The following is a 17,911-nucleotide window of genomic DNA, read 5'->3' as shown; positions in this document are numbered from 1 at the left end:
ACATTTAAATATATAAATTTATATATAATATACTTATATATAGTATATTAATATATAATACATTATATATTAATATACAATATATATTAGTATATTATATATAATTTATGTAATATATATTTATATATAATATACTAATATATATAAAAAATAGAATCATACTCTCTATATGAAGTTCAAGAATTTTTTTTTTTGAGTCAGAGTGTCACTCTTGTTGCCCAGGCTGGAGTGCAATGGCACAATCTTGGCTCACCACAATCTCCGCCTCCTAGGTTCAAGCGATTCTCCTACCTGAGCCTCCCAAGTAGCTGGGATTACAGGCATGCACCACTACGCCTGGCTAATTTTGGTATTTTTAGTAGAGACAGAATTTCTCCATGTTGGTCAGGCTGGTCTCCAACTCCTGACCTCAGGTGATCCACCAGCCTTGGCCTCCCAAAATGCTGGGATTACAAGCGTGAGCCACTGCACGCGGCCCATTCCTGTTGATTTAAATATCCAGGTAAATGAATCTTCCAGGCCACTGGCCTCTCAGTCTCTTGATCTCCCCTCCTAGTCCATTCCTCTCTCCTGAATGTCTATTTCCTACCTTTTTTCTCCTCAAATTCCTAGTTACTTCATCATCGTCACTCTTAGAGAGTGATCTTGATTTTTTATTCCTATAAAGAGTTTGACAACACGTGTTCTTGTTTCTTCTTTTTTTTTTTTTTTTTTTTTTTTGAGACGGAGTCTTGCTCTGTGGCCCAGGCTGGAGTGCAGTGGCTCGGTCTCGGCTCACTGCAAGCTCCGCCTCCCGGGTTCACGCCATTCTCCTGCCTCAGCCTCCTGCGTAGCTGGGACTACAGGCGCCTGCCACCATGCCCGGCTAAGTTTTTTGTGTTTTTAGTAGAGACAGGGTTTCACCGTGTTAGCCAGGATGGTCTCGATCTCCTGACCTCGTGATTCGCCCGCCTCAGCCTCCCAAAGTGCTGGGATTACAGGCGTGAGCCACCGCACCCGGCTGTGTTCTTGTTTCTTATACCACTGGACAACAGAAGCAACAAAGAGATCCCACAGCTCCCCAGCTCCCTTGACCCATGCCCGCTCACTCTGCCTTCTCTCCCAATTATTATTCGGGAACTGTCCCTGCCCCTGTATAAGGCAATTCCTCTGTTTGTGAACTTGACCCTCTCGCTCACCTTCTGAAGAACATGACTCCAGAAACTTTCCTTATCGCTCTGCTACAGCTTCGGTTTTTCCTGTCTACAGGATCCTCCCCACCCGTGTACTAACATACAACTTCTTCATCTTCAAACAGTCCTTTCCTTGGGTCAGTAGAACCTGATGAGAAAAAAATATAACTATTAAAAGAAACAGTCCTTTCTTGGTTGCTCTTTTTCCTCTAGTTACCATTTTTTTTCTCCTTCCTTCCTTTGAAAGAGTTTTATAGTGACTTTTCTTTTTTCCTCCTCCATTCTCGTGAACCTATTCCATGCAGGCTTTTGTCCCCATCAGTCCATCAACTCTCTTCTCATCATGATCACCAGTGACCTCCATTTTGCTTTAATCCATTGGTTAATTCTCAGGTTTCATCCTATTTGATATTTTAGTGGCATCTCACTATCATTCTCTCTTCCTCTTTCTTGAGATAGTTTTTAAATTTAGCTTGAAGGTTACAACACTCTCCTGGTTCCTTCCTTCCTCTTTGCTGTTCTTCTCATCTCCTTGACCTTTTAACTTCGGAGTTTCCCATGCCTCAATCCTCCCTTGGTAATCTCATCCATTCTGACCTGGGTTTTAAATACTATCTATAAGCTGATGACACCTACATTTGTATCTCCACTTGGATGTGTAATACCTCAACATGACTAAAACTGAGCTACCGACCTAACCCCTAAAACCTGCATCTCCTGTAGTCTTCTCAGCTCAAGAAATGGGGCAACATCATGCTTCTACTTCCTCAGCCTCCAAGCTTTGGAGTCTTTTTCTTTCTCCCACACCCCACTTTCAACCCTTTTAAAACGTAAGTCAGGCCACCATGTCATCTGTCTCCTTTTGATGGCTTTCTAACCCACTCTGAGAAAATGCCAAAGACCTTCCCATAGCTTCCAAAGCAACCCATGACCCAATTCACTCCTCCCACCCCCTCTGGAACACACTCCCCACCTAAGGACCTTGTACTTGTTCTTTCTTCCTGGAATGTTCTTGTCCCAGATAGCTGCAGGGCTCACTCCCTCATCTCCTTCGGACCTTTAGTTAACCACCATCTTCTCGAAAAGGCCTTTATTGTCCACCCTATCTAAAACTGCAACCCTCCCACACTTACTGTCATCTTTCCTTGCTTTGTTTTTTGTTTGTTTTTTTTTTTGAGAAGGAGTCTTGCTCTGTCGCCCAGGCTGGAGTGCAGTGGCACGATCTCGGCTCGCTTCAAGCTCCGCCTCCCGGGTTCACGTTATTCTCCTGCCTCAGCCTCCCAAGTAGCTGGGACTACAGGCGTCCGCTACCACGCCCAGCTAATTTTTCTGTATTTTTAGTGGAGATGGGGGTTTCACCTTGATAGCCAGGATGGTCTCGATCTCCTGACCTCGTGATCCGCCCGCCTCGGCCTCCCAAAGTGCTGGGATTACAGGCGTGAGCCACCGTGCCTGACCTGTTTTTGTTTTTGTTTTTTTGAGACGGAGTCTTGCTCTGTCGCCCAGGCTGGAGTGCAGTGGTGTAATCTCGGCTCAATGCAACTTCTGTCTCCCAGGTTCAAGCGATTCTCCTGCCTCAGCCTCCCAAGTAGCTAGGACTATAGGCATGTGCCACCACGCCCAGCTAATTTTTTGTATTTTTAGTAGAGACGAGGTTTCATCGTGTTAGCCAGGATGGTCTCGATCTCCTGACCTCGTGGTTCACCCTCCTTGGCCTCCCAAAGTGCTGGGATTACAGGCATGAGCCACTGCGCCCAGCTGCCTGCTTTGTTTTTTAATTGTTTTTGTTTTTAAATTAATACACTTTATTTATTTATTTATTTTTGAGACCGAGTCTCGCTCTGTCACCCAGGCTGGAGTGCAGTGTCGCGATCTCCGCTCACTGCAAGCTCCGCCTCCCGGGTTCACGCCATTCTCCTGCCTCAGCCTCTCTGAGTAGCTGGGACTACAGGCGCCCGCCACCACGCCCGGCTAATTTTTTGTATTTTTAGTAGAGACGGGGTTTCACCTTGGTCTCGATCTCCTGACCTCGTGATCCACCCGCCTCGGCCTCCCAAAGTGCTGGGATTACAAGCGTGAGCCACCGCGCCCGGCCACATTTTATTTTTTACAGCATTTTTAGGTTTACAGAAAAATTGAGCACAAAATGGGAGTTCCCACACATCCTCTCTCTCCAGTTTCCCCTATTATTATTGAGACAAGGTCTTGGTCTTTTACCCAGGCTGGGGTGTAGTGGTGTGATTACAGCTCACTGCAACCTTGACCTCCATGGCTCAGGTGATTCTCCCTCCTCAGCCTCCCAAGTAGCTGGGACCACAGGTGTGCACCACCATGCCACGCTACTTAAAAAAAGTTTTTTTGTAGAGATGGAGTCTCTCCATGTTGCTCAGGTTACTCTATTATTTATTAATATCTTGCATTAGTGTGGTACATTTGTTACAACTGATGAACCAATATGGATACATTACTATTATTATTAAGAGACAGGGTCTCACTTTGTTGCCCAGGCTGGAGTGTGGCAGCAGGATCCTAGCTCACTGCAGCCTCAAACTTCTGGGCTCTCCCGCTTCAGCCTCTTGAGTAGTTGGGACTACAGGTGTGCGCCACTGTACTCGGCTAATTTTTCAAATTTTTTGTTGATCCTCCTGCTTTGGCCTCCCAAAGTTCAGGGATTACATGTGTGAGCCACCACACTCACAGGGTTCACTCTTTGTGTTGTACATTCCATGGCTTTTGACAAATGAATAATACCATGTATCCACTACTACAGTATCACACAGAATAGTTTCATTGTTCTAAGAGTCCCCTGTGCTCCATTTATTTATTCATCTCTCTCCCTCCACCTGAACCCTCGGCAACCAACCACTGATCTTTTTACTCTCTCTAGTTTTGCCTTTTCTAGAATGTCACATAGCTGGAATCGTACAGCATGCAGCCTTTTCAGATTGGCTTCTTTCACTTAGTCATATGCATTGAAGATTCCTCTGTCTTTGCATGGCTTGACAGCTCTATTTTATTCCTTGGCAGCTATCATTTCTAATATTTATTGTCTGTCTTCTCTTTAGGAATGGGTGTTTCATGACAGGGCTTCTTGTCTGCTTTGTTCATTGCTACATCTCCAGTACCTGAAATAGTACCTCCTTCCATGGTTGTGGTAAGGACTACATGAGTTATTAATAATATGTTTATTAATAAAATAAAGTTTTTCTTTGTGTGTGTGTGTGTGTTTTTTTTTTTGAGACAGGGTCTCGCTCTTCTCCCAGGTTGGAGTGCAGTGGTGCGATCTCGGCTTACTGCAGTTTTGACTTCCTGGGCTCAAGCGATCCTTCCATCCCAGCCTCCGCAGCAGCTGGGATCACAGGCGCCTGCCAACACCCCTGGCTAACTTTTTTTCCAAATATTCTGTAGAGGCAGAGTCCTGCTATGTTGCACAGGCTAGTCTCGAACTCCAGGGCTCAAGTGAGCTACCCACCTAGATTTCTCAAAGTGCTGGGATTACAGGCGTGAGTCCCCCATAATATTATGTGTATATGAGTAGTAATTGTTATTCCGCACAGGGAGACCAGAAGAGGAGGTGGAAATGGAATGCCGGTTGGTTACATCGGGTTAGGGACCTTTAATTAGTTGCTCAGAGAAGGAAGAGCACCTGAGCTGGAAACTGGGAGCAAATGCAGGCGGACCGAGCGCACAGGATGCAAGGCTCCGGGAGAAAGGGCACACTAATCTCAACTGACAATTACTTTACAAAGCGTGTTTACATTCTAAACTCATTTAATTCTCACAAAAATAATATTGTCAGGTGGGTATTATAATCCCCGTTTTACTCATGAGAAAACAGGATTTGGGAGGTTGAGCGACTTGCCCATTGCGACCATAGGGCAAGTGGTGGCTCCAAGATTCCCATCCAGAAGTCTGATTCATACTTCAAAGGAGCTCGGAAACTCTCCGGGCGCGCCGGGGAGTCCTGGTTCCGGTGTCCTGGGACTCCTGGACAGGGTAACAAAACCACTTTTAAAAATCTTGCCGGGCGCGGTGGGTCACATCTGTAATCCCAGCACTTTGGGAGGCCGAGGGGGGTGGATGATTTGAGGTCAGGAGTTCGAGACCAGCCTGGCCAATATGGTGAAACCCTGTCTCTACTAAAAATACAAAAATGTCCGGCTGCGGTGACTCACGCCTGTAATCCCAGCACTTTGGGAGGCCGAGGCGGGCGGATCACGAGGTCAGGAGATCAAGACCATCCTGGCTAACACAGTGAAACTCCGTCTCTACTAAAAACACAAAAAATTAGCGGGCATTGTGGGGAGGCTGAGGCAGGAGAATGGCGTGAACCCAGGAGGCGGAGCTTGCAGTGAGCCGAGATCGCACCACTGCACTCCAGCCTGGGCGACAGAGGGAGACTCCATCTCAAAAACAAAACAAAGCAAAACAAAAATTAGCCGGGCGGGTAGTGCCGCATGCCTGTAATCCCAACTAGTCGAAAGGCTGAGGCAGGAGAATTGCTTGAGCCTGGGAGGCGGAGGTTGCAGTGAGCCGAGATCCCGCCACTGCACTGCAGTCTCAGAGACAGAATGAGGCGCCGTTTCAAAAAATAAAAAATCAAAAACTTCGCCAAGGTAGGGAGCAGTGGCTCACGTCTGTAGGATCGCTTGAGACCAGCCTGGGCAACATGGCAAAACCCCGTCTCTACAAAAAATAAAAAAGTTAGCCGGGCGATTTGGCGCTCACTTGTAGTCCCAGCTACTCAGGAGGCTGAGGCGGGAGGATCACTGGAGCCTGGGAGGTTGAGGCTGCAGTCAGCGGTGATCGCGCCACTGTGCTCCCGCCTGGACAACAGAGTGAGGCTCTGCCTCAAAAAAAATTAATTAAAAAAAAAAAACACGCCGTTAACTAGCGGCTGCGTGCGCGAGGTGGCACACTGGGCTTGCAGACGAATTCTGCCAGTGAGTGCTATTAGAGCATCAAAGAGATTCATTTTCCGAGCGACTCCTCCCTTTCCCCCGCCTCCAGGGGGCGTGGTAACAAAGCGCGGGAAAACTAGACCCTGACCCCACCCCCATTCCATGCTGGGGGCGGGGAAAAGGGGAGTCCTTAAATGGGAAATGGAGCTGGCGGTCCCCCTAGCCCATACTTAGGAAGCCTATCAGTTGCCCCTTTAAGGCCTCTTTGGAAATGGCCCAGGCCACGCCGGCACTCCTACGTCACCTCCCCCGCTTCCGGTCCGCTAGCTCTTCCCAACCTTTAGGTCCCGATTCCTTCCACGCTCCAAATCCGGTGCCCCGTCCACGCCCTCCCGCAGAGGGAGGAGCGACGGGTTACGCTGTCGCCCAGGAGCTGGCCCGCGTGAGGACCCCATCCATCAGATTATATGGCGATTTAGACGGTGGGAAGACCGCGAGGAAATGGTCAGCGGATGACGTAATGTTTGGGGTGGCGTCCCATTCTGTAACTTCTGCACCGCATCAGTGACACGGGTTTAGCTTGAAACAGCGCAAAAGGACCTACCCTTCCGTGCTCCACTCCGACTCAATGCGGTTCTGCTATCAGTGCCCACCACACAGAAGCTGGGTTCCTTACATTCGCGAAAGTGAACTGCAGCTTCAAGCTTCGAGCGGCCAGTAGGGAGCGAGGGGCGGAGACGCACCTGAGTGCTCCCCACTCCTGTAGGAAAGCCGGCAAGCAGGCTGGCTTCTTTCTAAGCGACAGTGGCGGAGGCCAATCATTTGCGAGACTTGCAGATGGGGCAGACGGACCCCGGCGCAGCCAATGGGGAGAGGTATCTTCAGAGGGCCTCGGCCCCTTGCCCAATGAGCATAAGAGGACTGTGCGGGGCTAGTTCCGAGCGGCAGTATTTAGGGCCAACCCAGTGCGGGGCTGGGAGGGGCACAGGGCTGAGCGACGGGGGCAAGGGCCAATGGCGAGTGCGAAAACGGGCAGCCCAGACCTGGAGCGCGGAGGGAGGAGAGGGAGTGGGGAGGCCGAACCGGAGAGAAGCAGGAAGTAGCGGCGGCCGCGGGGAGGGCGGCGGTGGCGGCAGCGGCTGGAGCGGGGTAGAGACCGCCGGGTCTCGGCCCGCACCAGGAGCGGAACAAGTAAGCGTGCCTGGGGTAAATACCCGCCCTTGGCTCCGCCCCCTTGGGGGGGCGGGTAAATACCCCCGCCCCTCCCCCACTTGGTCAACTACCCCCTTCTCCGCGCCGCCCCCTGGGGCGGCTTGTAGGAAGGCCCAGACACCGCCTCCATCCATTGGGGCGGATGGGCGAAACTCCTGGCCTGTTGAAAGCACAGTACCTAGCCGGGTAAACCCCAGGAGGATCGAGAACCCCACGTCCTGGCGCCCCCAGCTCCAGAGGCACCCGAAGTGCGGCCCGGAGATTGGAGGCTGCGGGATGTCGCGACCTAAAATGGTGTCCGTTCCCGGGGATGGGGGCGGGGGAACTGGGCCAGGCCGGAGCGGAACCTGCACCCCGACTGGGTGCGGGTCAGCGTCCGGGCCCGGGCAAGACTCAGGCTTGCGCCCCCGGCCCCCTGCGCACCCCCCGATCAGTCTCCAGTCTCTAGCGAGCCTCCGGGAGTGCGCGGCGGGAGGAGGCTCCGCTGCGCCCGGAGGGGAGGGGACGAGGTCCGAGTTGGGACGGACCCCAGCTAGAGAGCTGAGAGTCGCGCAGAGACCATCCCCTCTCTCCTCCCCTCTTTCCAGCTCCCCACCGCATCCTGTGTAGTCCTGGGTCCCCAGGTGCTGCGCAGCGGTTCCCAAAGGGCCTGGCCTGGCTGAGGCCCGGCCTTCGCTTCGCAAGCCGGTGCGAGTGAGAGAAGCGCCGCGCGCCTCAGTTTCCCTTGTAGTTTCTCTTGTGTACACCCCGCCCCCTCCTCGAAACCCAGGACTTGCTCCCCGCGCCGGCCCTCGGCAGATGGCAGGGATTTAATTCCGCCCGCTGCCCAGCTTGGCCTCAACCTAATCGCCGCCAGCCCCTCGCCCTCCTCTGCGCTGCAGGCCTTGGGCCCGGGCAAAGGTCAATGGAGCCCCCACTCGACCTGGGCCTGTTCAGCCTTTTCCTGTTCAGCCTCTTTGGCTTTTGGGGAACCACAGAGGGAAAGGGGGTGGGGGAGATAGGAGCCCTAGAGACAGGGCTCAGCACTCGCAGGAAGGCCTGATCCTCCTTGGCCTTGAGCTCGGCGGCTTGCTTGGTCGACTGTCTGCTCTGGGTGGGTGGCCATCAGATGACCTCTAAGTCACTGGGACACCCGAGAGGGAGGTGGCTGGCGGGGTCGGGGGGCGGGTGAGTTTGCAGGTGTTTTCTCCTAGTCCCCCGCTGGTCTTCGCTGTACCAGTCCACTTTTCTGAGTACCTGAGTGGAAGGTAGCTCAGGCCTCTGGTCAGGAAGGAACCAGGCTTAGGAGCCAGGCCTATAGAGACAAGGGTTTTTGTTTAAACCCAGATTCTGCAGAATTGAATAGGGTGGGGGTGAGGGAAGGACTCCCCCTTTGGTTTTGCCCCCACCCCAACCTTGGTCCCAGCAATCCCAGCTGCCACATCCTGGGACTGTCTCTAGTTACAGTCTGAAGACAGGAGAGAGGTGGGAGAACTGGCTGGGAAATGGCCTGCAACCTGGGCAGAGAATGGATAGGGATAGACTCTTTAGTTGCTTCTTCGTAGATACAGAAACACTCATGGGGAGACACTGGGAGGGGACAGGCCTGGGTCTCCCACAAACTCTGAGCTGGCCTGCTTGTTGGATTAGTGCCACATAATTCTTGTGGGATTTTTAATTTTATTTTTTGCACTTGGCCAGGTTGAGGTTAGGTGAAACTTGTGGGCTACTGTTGCCACAAGAAAATGGAAAGGGTGAGGAGTTTAAGTTAGGGGATGGAATGGGGTGAGGAGCTTGGAGCAGAAATGATGGGTGAGGGGTGAGGGAGCCTGGCTTTTCCCCGCTGTGGCAGCTGTGCTAGAGAAGTGTATATGTATCCTGGGAGTTTTAGCCTTGAGAGAGCAAGATGGGGAGGGGTGGAGAAGGAAGGACTGGCTAGGGGAGGGCCAGACACTCTGGGGAAGGTAGTGAGCGAGCAGCAGGTGTTTGTGATAGGAGAGGCCTAGGCTGGGGCCCTTGTGACCAGGCTGCCATCACCATTTTCCCCTCTGTCTCTTCTCTTTGTCTCTTTCTGTTCCTATGTCTTATTCTTTCCATCTTGGTCTCTTGGGTAATTTCCTTGAGTCCTTTTCTCCCTGCTGACCAAGCTAGATCTCCAGGTGCCAGTGATGGCCCAGGTGCCCTAGACTTGATCCTGCATGACCCCTGACTCTTGCCTCCGACCCCAGCCCTAGAGTTCCAGTGCTTATTCCTTTCCAGCTCCTCCTTGACCTGACATGTCCTTGCTTGGTTCATCTGGAATAGTAAATCGTATTCTCAGTGTGATTCTTACATTAGCAATTTCGTATCATGCTCAGAATAACCCTATGATATATAGATCACTTGTGCTCTCTGTCTTGTCTTTTTTTTTTTTTTTTTTTTGAGACAGGGTATCACTCTGTCACCCAGGTTGGAGTGCAGTGGCATGATCATGGCGCATCACAGCCTCGACCTCCCGGGCTCAGGGGATCCTCCCATGTCAGCTGGGAGGCATAGCTGGGACTACAGGCACATGCCATCCTGCCTGGGGAGTTTCGCCATGTTGCCCAGGGTGGTCTTGAACTCCTGGGCCCAAGTGATTGGCCTCCCAAAGTGCTGGGATTACAGATGTGAGCCACCACACCCGGCCATTTGTGTCCTCTTTCAAACAGCAAAAGTAAGGCACTGAAGAAACTTGCTTGTACTGCAGGCCCCTGATAAAGCTGAACGAGGATCATTTCTTAAGTCTTGGCTTATGGCATTGTCCCTTTGTACACGTAGCCTTTCAGATCTCTGTGGACCCCAGAAGATCCATGAAGAATATGAATTGATTCCATGTGGACATGAATGAGCCCTTAAAGCGAGAGCATCATGTACATCATCCTCCTTAATAATAGTATCGATTATTTGGTTCTATGCTGGGGACAGGAGGGGATGAGCTGGTTTCCACCAGAATGCTCACTGAGCTCTATTACCCCTCCCTGTTCCCTACATTTTTTTTTTTTTTTTTGAGACGGAGTCTTGCTCTGTCGCCCAGGCGGGAGTGCAGTGGCACGATCTCGGCTCACTGCAAGCTCCACCTCCTGGGTTCAAGCAATCCTTCTGCCTCAGCCTCCCGAGTAGCTGGGACTACAGGTGCGTGCTGCCATGCCCAGCTAATTTTTGTATTTTTAGTAGAGACGGGGTTTCACTATCTTGGCCAGGATGGTCTTGATCTCCTGACCTCGTGATCTGCCTGCCTCTGCCTCCCAGAGTGCTGGGATTACAGGCGTGAGCCACCGTGCCCGGCCCCCTGTATTTCTTTTTTTTGAGACAGGGTCTCGCTCTGTCCAGGCTGGAGTACAGTGGCGTGATCTTGGCTCATTGAAACCTCAACCTCATGGGTTCAGGTGATCTCCTGCCTCAGCCTCCTTTGTAGCTGCGATTACAGGCACGTGCCACCACACCTGTCTAGTTTTTTGTATTTTTAGTAGAGACAAGGTTTCACCATGTTGGCCAGGCTGGTCTCAAACTCCTGACCTCAAGTGATCCACCTGCCTCAGCCTCCCAAAACGCTGAGATTACAAGCATGAGCCACCACACCTGGCCCCTTCCCTGTATTTCTAAGAACTCTCTTTTCCCCTGCTTTCTCTGGATTTTGGAGCCCGCCAAGGTATGGACACTAACCCTCTTCTGATTTTAGTGTTTGGCAAACCTAGCAGCTCTGTAGGATTCATGCCGTGGCGGAAGTATACCTAAGTTGGACTGTATGTGGGTTCTGAGAGAGGATAAATATGGAGATGCTGAGGGAAGAGCTCCAGGATCTCTCTTCTAGACATCTCAGTTTCTCCTCCTCATTCCTGTTTTCATCAGGTCTGGGACCTGCCGATATGGGGGATATGAAGACCCCTGATTTTGATGACCTCCTTGCTGCCTTTGATATCCCTGACATTGATGCGAATGAAGCCATCCATTCTGGGCCAGAAGAAAATGAGGGGCCAGGAGGCCCAGGGAAGCCAGAACCAGGTGTGGGAAGTGAATCTGGAGACACAGCAGCAGCCTCTGCTGGGGATGGTCCTGGAGTTCCAGCCCAGGCCTCTGACCATGGCCTGCCACCACCAGACATTTCTGTAGTCAGTGTCATTGTCAAGAACACTGTGTGTCCCGAGCAGTCTGAGGCCCTGGCTGGAGGCTCAGCAGGAGATGGGGCCCGGGCTGCTGGGGTAACTAAGGAAGGGCCTGTGGGGCCTCATCGAATGCAGAATGGTTTTGGGAGCCCTGAACCTTCCCTCCCAGGAACTCCCCACTCTCCTGATCCTCCCAGTGGGGGCACCTGGAAAGAAAAAGGCATGGAAGGCAAAACTCCCTTGGACCTGTTTGCTCATTTTGGCCCTGAGCCAGGGGACCACCCGGATCCCCTGCCTCCCTCTGCACCCTCTCCCCCTCAGGAGGGGGCTATGACCCCGCCTCCTTTCCCCTCTTCCTTTGAGCTAGCCCAGGAGAATGGCCCAGGCATGCAGCCACCTGTTTCTTCCCCACCATTGGGGGCCTTGAAGCAGGAGAGCTGCAGCCCCCATCATGCCCAGGTCCTAGCCCAACAAGGCTCAGGCTCCAGCCCTGAGGCCACGGACATCCCTGTCAGTGCCTCGCCTCCCCCAGTTGCTGGGGTGCCCTTCTTCAAACAGTCTCCAGGGCACCAGAGCCCTCTTGCCTCCCCCAGAGTGCCCGTCTGTCAGCCCTTGAAGGAAGAAGAAGATGAGGGGCCAGTGGACAAGTCTTCCCCAGGAAGTCCCCAGAGTCCCTCTAGTGGGGCCGAGGCTGCAGATGAGGACAGCAATGACTCCCCTGCCTCCAGCTCCTCTAGGCCTCTTAAGGTGCGGATCAAGACCATTAAAACATCCTGCGGGAATATCACAAGGACTGTAACTCGGGTCCCCTCAGATCCTGATCCACCTGCCCCCTTGGCTGAGGGAGCCTTCTTGGCTGAGGCTAGCCTCTTGAAGCTGTCCCCTGCAACACCTACTTCTGAGGGTCCAAAGGTGGTGAGCGTACAGTTGGGTGATGGTACAAGGCTGAAAGGCACTGTGCTGCCTGTGGCCACCATCCAGAACGCCAGTACTGCCATGCTGATGGCAGCCAGTGTGGCCCGCAAGGCTGTGGTGCTGCCTGGGGGGACTGCCACCAGCCCTAAGATGATTGCTAAGAATGTGCTAGGCCTGGTGCCCCAAGCTCTGCCTAAGGCTGACGGGCGGGCTGGGCTGGGGACTGGGGGACAGAAGGTGAATGGTGCCTCGGTGGTGATGGTGCAACCTTCAAAGACAGCTACTGGGCCAAGTACAGGGGGCGGCACAGTGATATCACGGACCCAGTCCAGCCTGGTGGAAGCCTTCAACAAGATCCTCAACAGCAAGAACCTGCTCCCTGCCTATAGGCCAAACCTGAGCCCACCAGCTGAGGCTGGGCTGGCCCTGCCTCCCACCGGCTACCGCTGCCTGGAGTGTGGGGATGCCTTCTCATTGGAGAAGAGCCTGGCACGGCACTATGACCGCCGGAGCATGCGCATCGAGGTCACCTGCAACCACTGCGCCCGCCGCCTGGTCTTCTTCAACAAGTGCAGCCTGCTCCTGCATGCACGTGAACACAAGGACAAGGGGCTTGTCATGCAGTGCTCACATTTGGTCATGAGGCCTGTAGCCCTTGACCAGATGGTGGGACAGCCGGACATCACACCCCTGCTCCCTGTAGCTGTCCCACCTGTCTCTGGACCTCTGGCCTTGCCTGCCTTGGGCAAGGGTGAGGGGGCCATCACCTCCTCTGCCATTACTGCAGTTGCTGCTGAGGCCCCTGTCCTGCCGCTCTCTACAGAGCTGCCTGCTGCCCCTGCCACGTCTGCTTACACGTGCTTTCGCTGCCTGGAGTGCAAGGAACAGTGCCGGGACAAGGCTGGCATGGCAGCTCACTTCCAGCAGCTCGGCCCCCCTGCCCCTGGGGCCACCAGCAATGTGAGTCACCTTTCACAGCCCTTCTGTGGGGACAGGATCTAGGAAGGCGTTGGGGGCTTGGTTAGAAGTAGTGGAGACAGGACACTCCTCACCGACTTTCCTTGTTTAACCCACTCGACAGGTGTGCCCAACCTGCCCCATGATGCTCCCCAATCGCTGCAGCTTCAGTGCCCACCAGCGCATGCATAAGAATCGACCCCCCCACGTCTGTCCTGAGTGTGGGGGCAACTTCCTGCAAGCCAATTTTCAGACCCATCTCCGGGAGGCCTGTCTGCACGTCTCTCGCCGTGTAGGATACAGGTGCCTCGGACCCTTCCTCCATAGAACTATAGGGTTTTGTGTGTACTAGCCTCAGCCTCAGATGGCCTTTCGAGATCCCCCATCTTCCCTGCTATATCCCTCAGCCCTGTTGTTTTGGCAAACTCAACCCTGAGACAGTACGTCCTGCCTTCCCGTCGTCCCCCATGGAGATGGGGGGAAGCAGGGCCACCTCTGGAGCTCCAGCTCTCCCTCGGCAGCCTCCCTTGGGGAACGGCCTCTGCACCTCTCTCCTTTCTCCACCCTGCTCATGCTCCACTACTAATTTCCTTCTTGTAGTCTACCCTGTCCCAGAAAATAAATGTATGGTCCCGGGGTGGGCATGGAGATGCCTCCCACCTCACCACAGGGCCTCCTGCTTCCTCCCTAGGTGCCCCAGCTGTTCAGTGGTGTTTGGGGGTGTGAACTCCATCAAGTCCCACATCCAGACGTCGCACTGCGAGGTTTTCCACAAGTGCCCCATCTGCCCCATGGCCTTCAAGTCTGGGCCAAGTGCCCATGCCCACCTGTACTCCCAGCATCCCAGCTTCCAAACTCAGCAGGCCAAGTGAGGCCAGGGGGAGGGACGGGCCGGGCCAGGGAGGGAGGGCTGGTGGGGCGCAGGAGGGGAGGGGCTGCACCCATCCCTGCCTGATGTCTGCACTGTCCTCACCTCAGGCTGATCTACAAGTGCGCCATGTGCGACACAGTCTTCACTCACAAACCCCTCCTCTCCTCACACTTCGACCAGCACTTGCTGCCCCAGCGTGTCAGTGTCTTTAAGTGCCCGTCTTGTCCTCTGCTCTTTGCCCAAAAAAGGACCATGCTGGAACATCTCAAGGTACAGGAGCAGAGGGATGGGGGATGGGTGCTTAGCTGTACTGACCTGGGGCTGGGGCCACATACTTCAGAAGTGGGGGGCTTTGGCACAGCCAGGCCCTCCCCTACAACAGCAACCTCCCTTGTCTCCTCTCACAGAATACCCATCAGTCTGGGCGCTTGGAGGAGACTGCTGGGAAAGGGGCCGGGGGTGCCCTGCTGACCCCCAAGACTGAGCCTGAGGAGCTGGCTGTTTCTCAGGGAGGGGCAGCCCCTGCTACTGAGGAGTCGTCTTCATCTTCAGAAGAGGAGGAAGTACCCAGTTCCCCTGAGCCCCCCCGTCCAGCCAAACGGCCTCGGCGGGAACTAGGGAGCAAAGGCCTCAAGGGTGGGGGGCCTGGAGGCTGGACCTGTGGCCTGTGTCACTCCTGGTTCCCTGAGCGTGACGAATACGTGGCCCACATGAAGAAGGAGCATGGCAAGGTGAGTGGGCCCCAAGGGGAGTACCATGGGCTGGGGGCAGCATTGGGACTGCCAGTGTGAGTGGGGACAGGGTCCTGGAGCCTGGCTCTGACATCTACCCCCGCTCTCCTAGTCAGTGAAAAAGTTTCCCTGTCGCCTGTGTGAACGCTCCTTCTGCTCCGCCCCCAGCCTGAGGCGCCATGTCAGAGTTAATCACGAGGGCATCAAGCGAGTTTACCCCTGCAGGTAAGTCTTGCTCCCCGCTTCCTCTTCCTGCCCAGCACGTGATTCTCCCTGTATACCAAAGTACCTTTGCACCTGCGACATGTCTAAGTGGCCTGATGGTTGAGGTCTCCCTCTGCTCCGGCAGCCCCCTCCTCAGAAGCAAGGGCCCTGGCCTTCGGGCTGTGCCCCTGCTGCCATCCTGTCCTCTCCCATTTCAGGTATTGCACAGAGGGAAAACGCACCTTCAGCAGCCGCCTGATCCTAGAGAAACACGTCCAGGTCCGGCACGGCTTGCAGCTTGGGGCCCAGTCCCCTGGCCGGGGGACCACCTTGGCTCGGGGTTCCAGTGCCAGAGCCCAGGTAGGTAGAGGCCCGGCCTGCTGTGCTAGGGCTTTGAGTGGGAAACTGGAAGGTAGAGACCATGGTCTTAGGAAGCGAGCGTGGGGGTGCCAGGGACAGTGGGGGTGGTGGTAAGGCCCAGTTTCTTCCACTTTTCTTCAGGGGCCAGGTCGGAAACGCCGCCAGTCTTCTGACTCTTGCAGTGAGGAGCCTGACAGCACGACACCACCAGCCAAGTCCCCCAGGGGCGGACCTGGATCTGGAGGCCATGGCCCCCTGCGCTACCGGAGCAGCGTCTCCACAGAACAGAGCCTCGTGGTGGGGTTGAGGGTGGAGGATGGTGCCCAGCAGTGCCTCGACTGTGGCTTGTGCTTTGCCTCCCCTGGCTCCCTGAGCCGGCACCGTTTCATCAGCCACAAGAAGAGACGGGGTGTGGGTAAAGCCAGTGCCCTGGGGCTGGGGGATGGGGAGGAAGAGGCCCCTCCATCAAGGTCTGACCCCGATGGTGGAGACTCACCCCTGCCTGCTTCTGGAGGCCCACTGACCTGTAAGGTCTGTGGCAAGAGCTGCGACAGCCCTCTCAACCTCAAGACCCACTTCCGCACGCATGGCATGGCGTTCATCAGGGCTCGGCAGGGGGCTGTTGGGGACAACTAGTCTCCAAGCCTGGGACTGACCAGCCCCTTCCTCTTGGAGCCTGGTTTTCCCTGCTGCTGCCTGATCCCTGGGCTGGGGAGTTTCATTAACATTAACATTTTGTTAATTCCTGTCTCTCCAACCTGAAGAAGAAGAGCATTTGAGGATTATCCTAGTTATTTGCAACCTCCCTTTGGGTTTGGCCCGGGAGTCCTAGTAGAGTGGACCCTCCATTCCTCCTTTCTGAGCCCAACACTAATTAATGTTATGCTCCTGCTGCAGAACCCCCAATGTGGGCCTGGGGGTGGGAGGATGGGACTTTTAGGTATGCCTGCTAGACAGGTTCAGGGAAGGACTGATGGGGGTGTCAATGGATGGACACACCCCTCCACAATTCCTTCAGGCATGGACTGGAACTTTCCTCCTCTGGGCCAGGCCCTGCCCTAGTGACCCCCCCCCAACCCCAACTCACTGGCACTCAAGCCCCCTACCCCTGCAGTGCCTTTCACTTTTTTTTTTCCCCAGAAATTGGCGGTGGGGGGGGGGGTTGGTGGGGATGAGTCTTATCAAGGGGGCCACAGGAGAGGAGGGTACAGGCTCTCAGGAATCCTTTATTCTTGTAGTAATAATAATACTAACAGTGGGGGAACTAGGGAGAAAACCAGACCATTAAAACTGTTTGTGGTCGAATCTCCATTCAGGCCTCTCTTTTTCTGTGACTTGGACAATGTGGACTTGAAGCGGGTGAGAGAACATGGAAGGCCCTTCCTTCTCAGGGAAGAGATGGCGGTGACCAAGACAGGCAGGGAAAAAGCAAACCTCTTTCTGTGTGGTGCCTTTTGTGTCTTGGACACTGAGGCATCTGTTCCTACCTCATCACCCATCTCCCCCTGCACTCCCCCAGAAAACCTGGAAATGACACAAGTGGCTAAGGACTTTATTTCAAACAAAAATAAAAAATAAAAAATTGAGAGCTCTTTTCCCTGGGTTTGGGGAAGGAGTCAGGGTAGGGAATTCCCCATGGCTAGGCCAGTACCCTCAGTACGCTGGAGGGCTGTGGGAATTCCCTTCCTTGCCCATAATGGGGAACCTCAGCAAGTGCAGGGCCCACACAGCACCCGCTAGCAAGGGGAGCTTGGGCCAGGGGTCGGTCCCCGGGAGGGGTAGGTCCCTGGGAGGTGTAGCGCTGGGCAGCAGCATGGCCAGTGGCCAACCACAGGATCAAGTCCTAAGTACCGAGAACCTACTCTTCCCCACTTCCTGGGCCCCTGAACGGAATAAGAGGATGGCCTGTGGAAAGAACCTCTCAGAGACCCCTACAAGGAGAAGGCAGGCCCCGGTGTCCCTCACATTTGTTGCCTCTGTTTTTTGGAGGGCAGTGAGTCCTGGAGTCAGTCTGGTGGTAATACTGACAGAACAGGAGGGGCAGGGAAGCCCCAACAAGTCGACCCCACAGGTGGCTCTCCCACCCCCCAGCAAGCTCTCGCAGTTACCACATGATCCTTCGTGTTTCTTGCCTTCCATTTCCCTTGGGTGGATGGTTGGGTAGGTGGGGTTTCCTGGTTTGGGGTTTCTCAGACAAGGGCCCTCTAGGGAGGGTGCCCTGGATCCTCCACCACTCCTGGGCTGAGGAGCGTGTCACATGATGCCGTTGGTGAGGTACTGGAAGCCATCATAGAGTTTGGTGGTGATAGACCGCATACTGCCATCCACCATCTGCTCCACCAGCAGCTGCAGCTGCTCCTCAGTCATGCTCATGTGGAACCTCTCTTTGAGGTTTCGAATGGTGCTAGAGCCATGGAAGCAAGGAAGCTGAGAACCTGGGGGAAGCAGTGGGAGTTCAGGGTCATGGATGGACAGGAGGGAGGGG

At 54.2% G+C, this 17,911-nt stretch overlaps 2 protein-coding genes across 13 annotated transcripts in view; one reads left to right on the top strand and one right to left on the bottom strand.

Annotated features, from left to right (window-relative positions):
• Positions 1–6,787: 6,787 nt before the first annotated feature.
• Positions 6,788–16,857, top strand: ZNF687 (zinc finger protein 687). 6 transcript variants are annotated; one of them, XM_032154663.2, is made up of 9 exons: positions 6,792–6,948; positions 11,135–13,263; positions 13,385–13,563; positions 13,952–14,128; positions 14,239–14,401; positions 14,539–14,862; positions 14,975–15,087; positions 15,285–15,426; positions 15,568–16,857. In XM_032154663.2, exons 1-9 carry the CDS (start codon positions 6,939–6,941, stop codon positions 16,060–16,062), a joined length of 3,732 nt encoding a protein of 1,243 aa, XP_032010554.1. In that variant the 5' UTR covers positions 6,792–6,938; the 3' UTR covers positions 16,063–16,857. The 6 variants fall into 6 exon arrangements, with proteins under 6 accessions (XP_058295274.1, XP_032010554.1, XP_032010555.1 ...); XM_032154664.2 differs by lacking the exon at positions 6,792–6,948 and adding an exon at positions 7,152–7,264; XM_058439289.1 differs by lacking the exon at positions 6,792–6,948 and adding an exon at positions 7,288–7,581.
• Positions 16,858–16,961: 104 nt separating this feature from the next.
• Positions 16,962–17,911, bottom strand: part of PI4KB (phosphatidylinositol 4-kinase beta) — a 37,385-nt gene continuing 36,435 nt past the window's right edge. For all 7 annotated transcript variants that reach the window (XM_032154672.2, XM_032154676.2, XM_032154675.2 and 4 more), the window contains one exon: positions 16,962–17,861. In XM_032154672.2, coding sequence (XP_032010563.1) covers positions 17,680–17,861 — 182 coding nt within the window. In that variant the 3' untranslated portion in view covers positions 16,962–17,679. The remainder of the gene's footprint in view (positions 17,862–17,911) is intronic.

The sequence above is a fragment of the Hylobates moloch genome, unplaced genomic scaffold (genome assembly GCF_009828535.3).
Source record: "Hylobates moloch isolate HMO894 unplaced genomic scaffold, HMol_V3 SCAFFOLD_5, whole genome shotgun sequence".
In the NCBI taxonomy this organism is placed as follows: Eukaryota; Metazoa; Chordata; class Mammalia; order Primates; family Hylobatidae; genus Hylobates; species Hylobates moloch.
This window is presented reverse-complemented; position numbering and strand designations above follow the sequence as displayed.

Coding starts and splice junctions, on each gene's coding strand:
- ZNF687 (XM_032154663.2), top strand. Junction 13,564..13,951: donor TCTCGCCGTGTAGGATACAG/GTGCCTCGGACC, acceptor CTTCCTCCCTAG/GTGCCCCAGCTGTTCAGTGG. Junction 14,863..14,974: donor TGAAGAAGGAGCATGGCAAG/GTGAGTGGGCCC, acceptor CCGCTCTCCTAG/TCAGTGAAAAAGTTTCCCTG.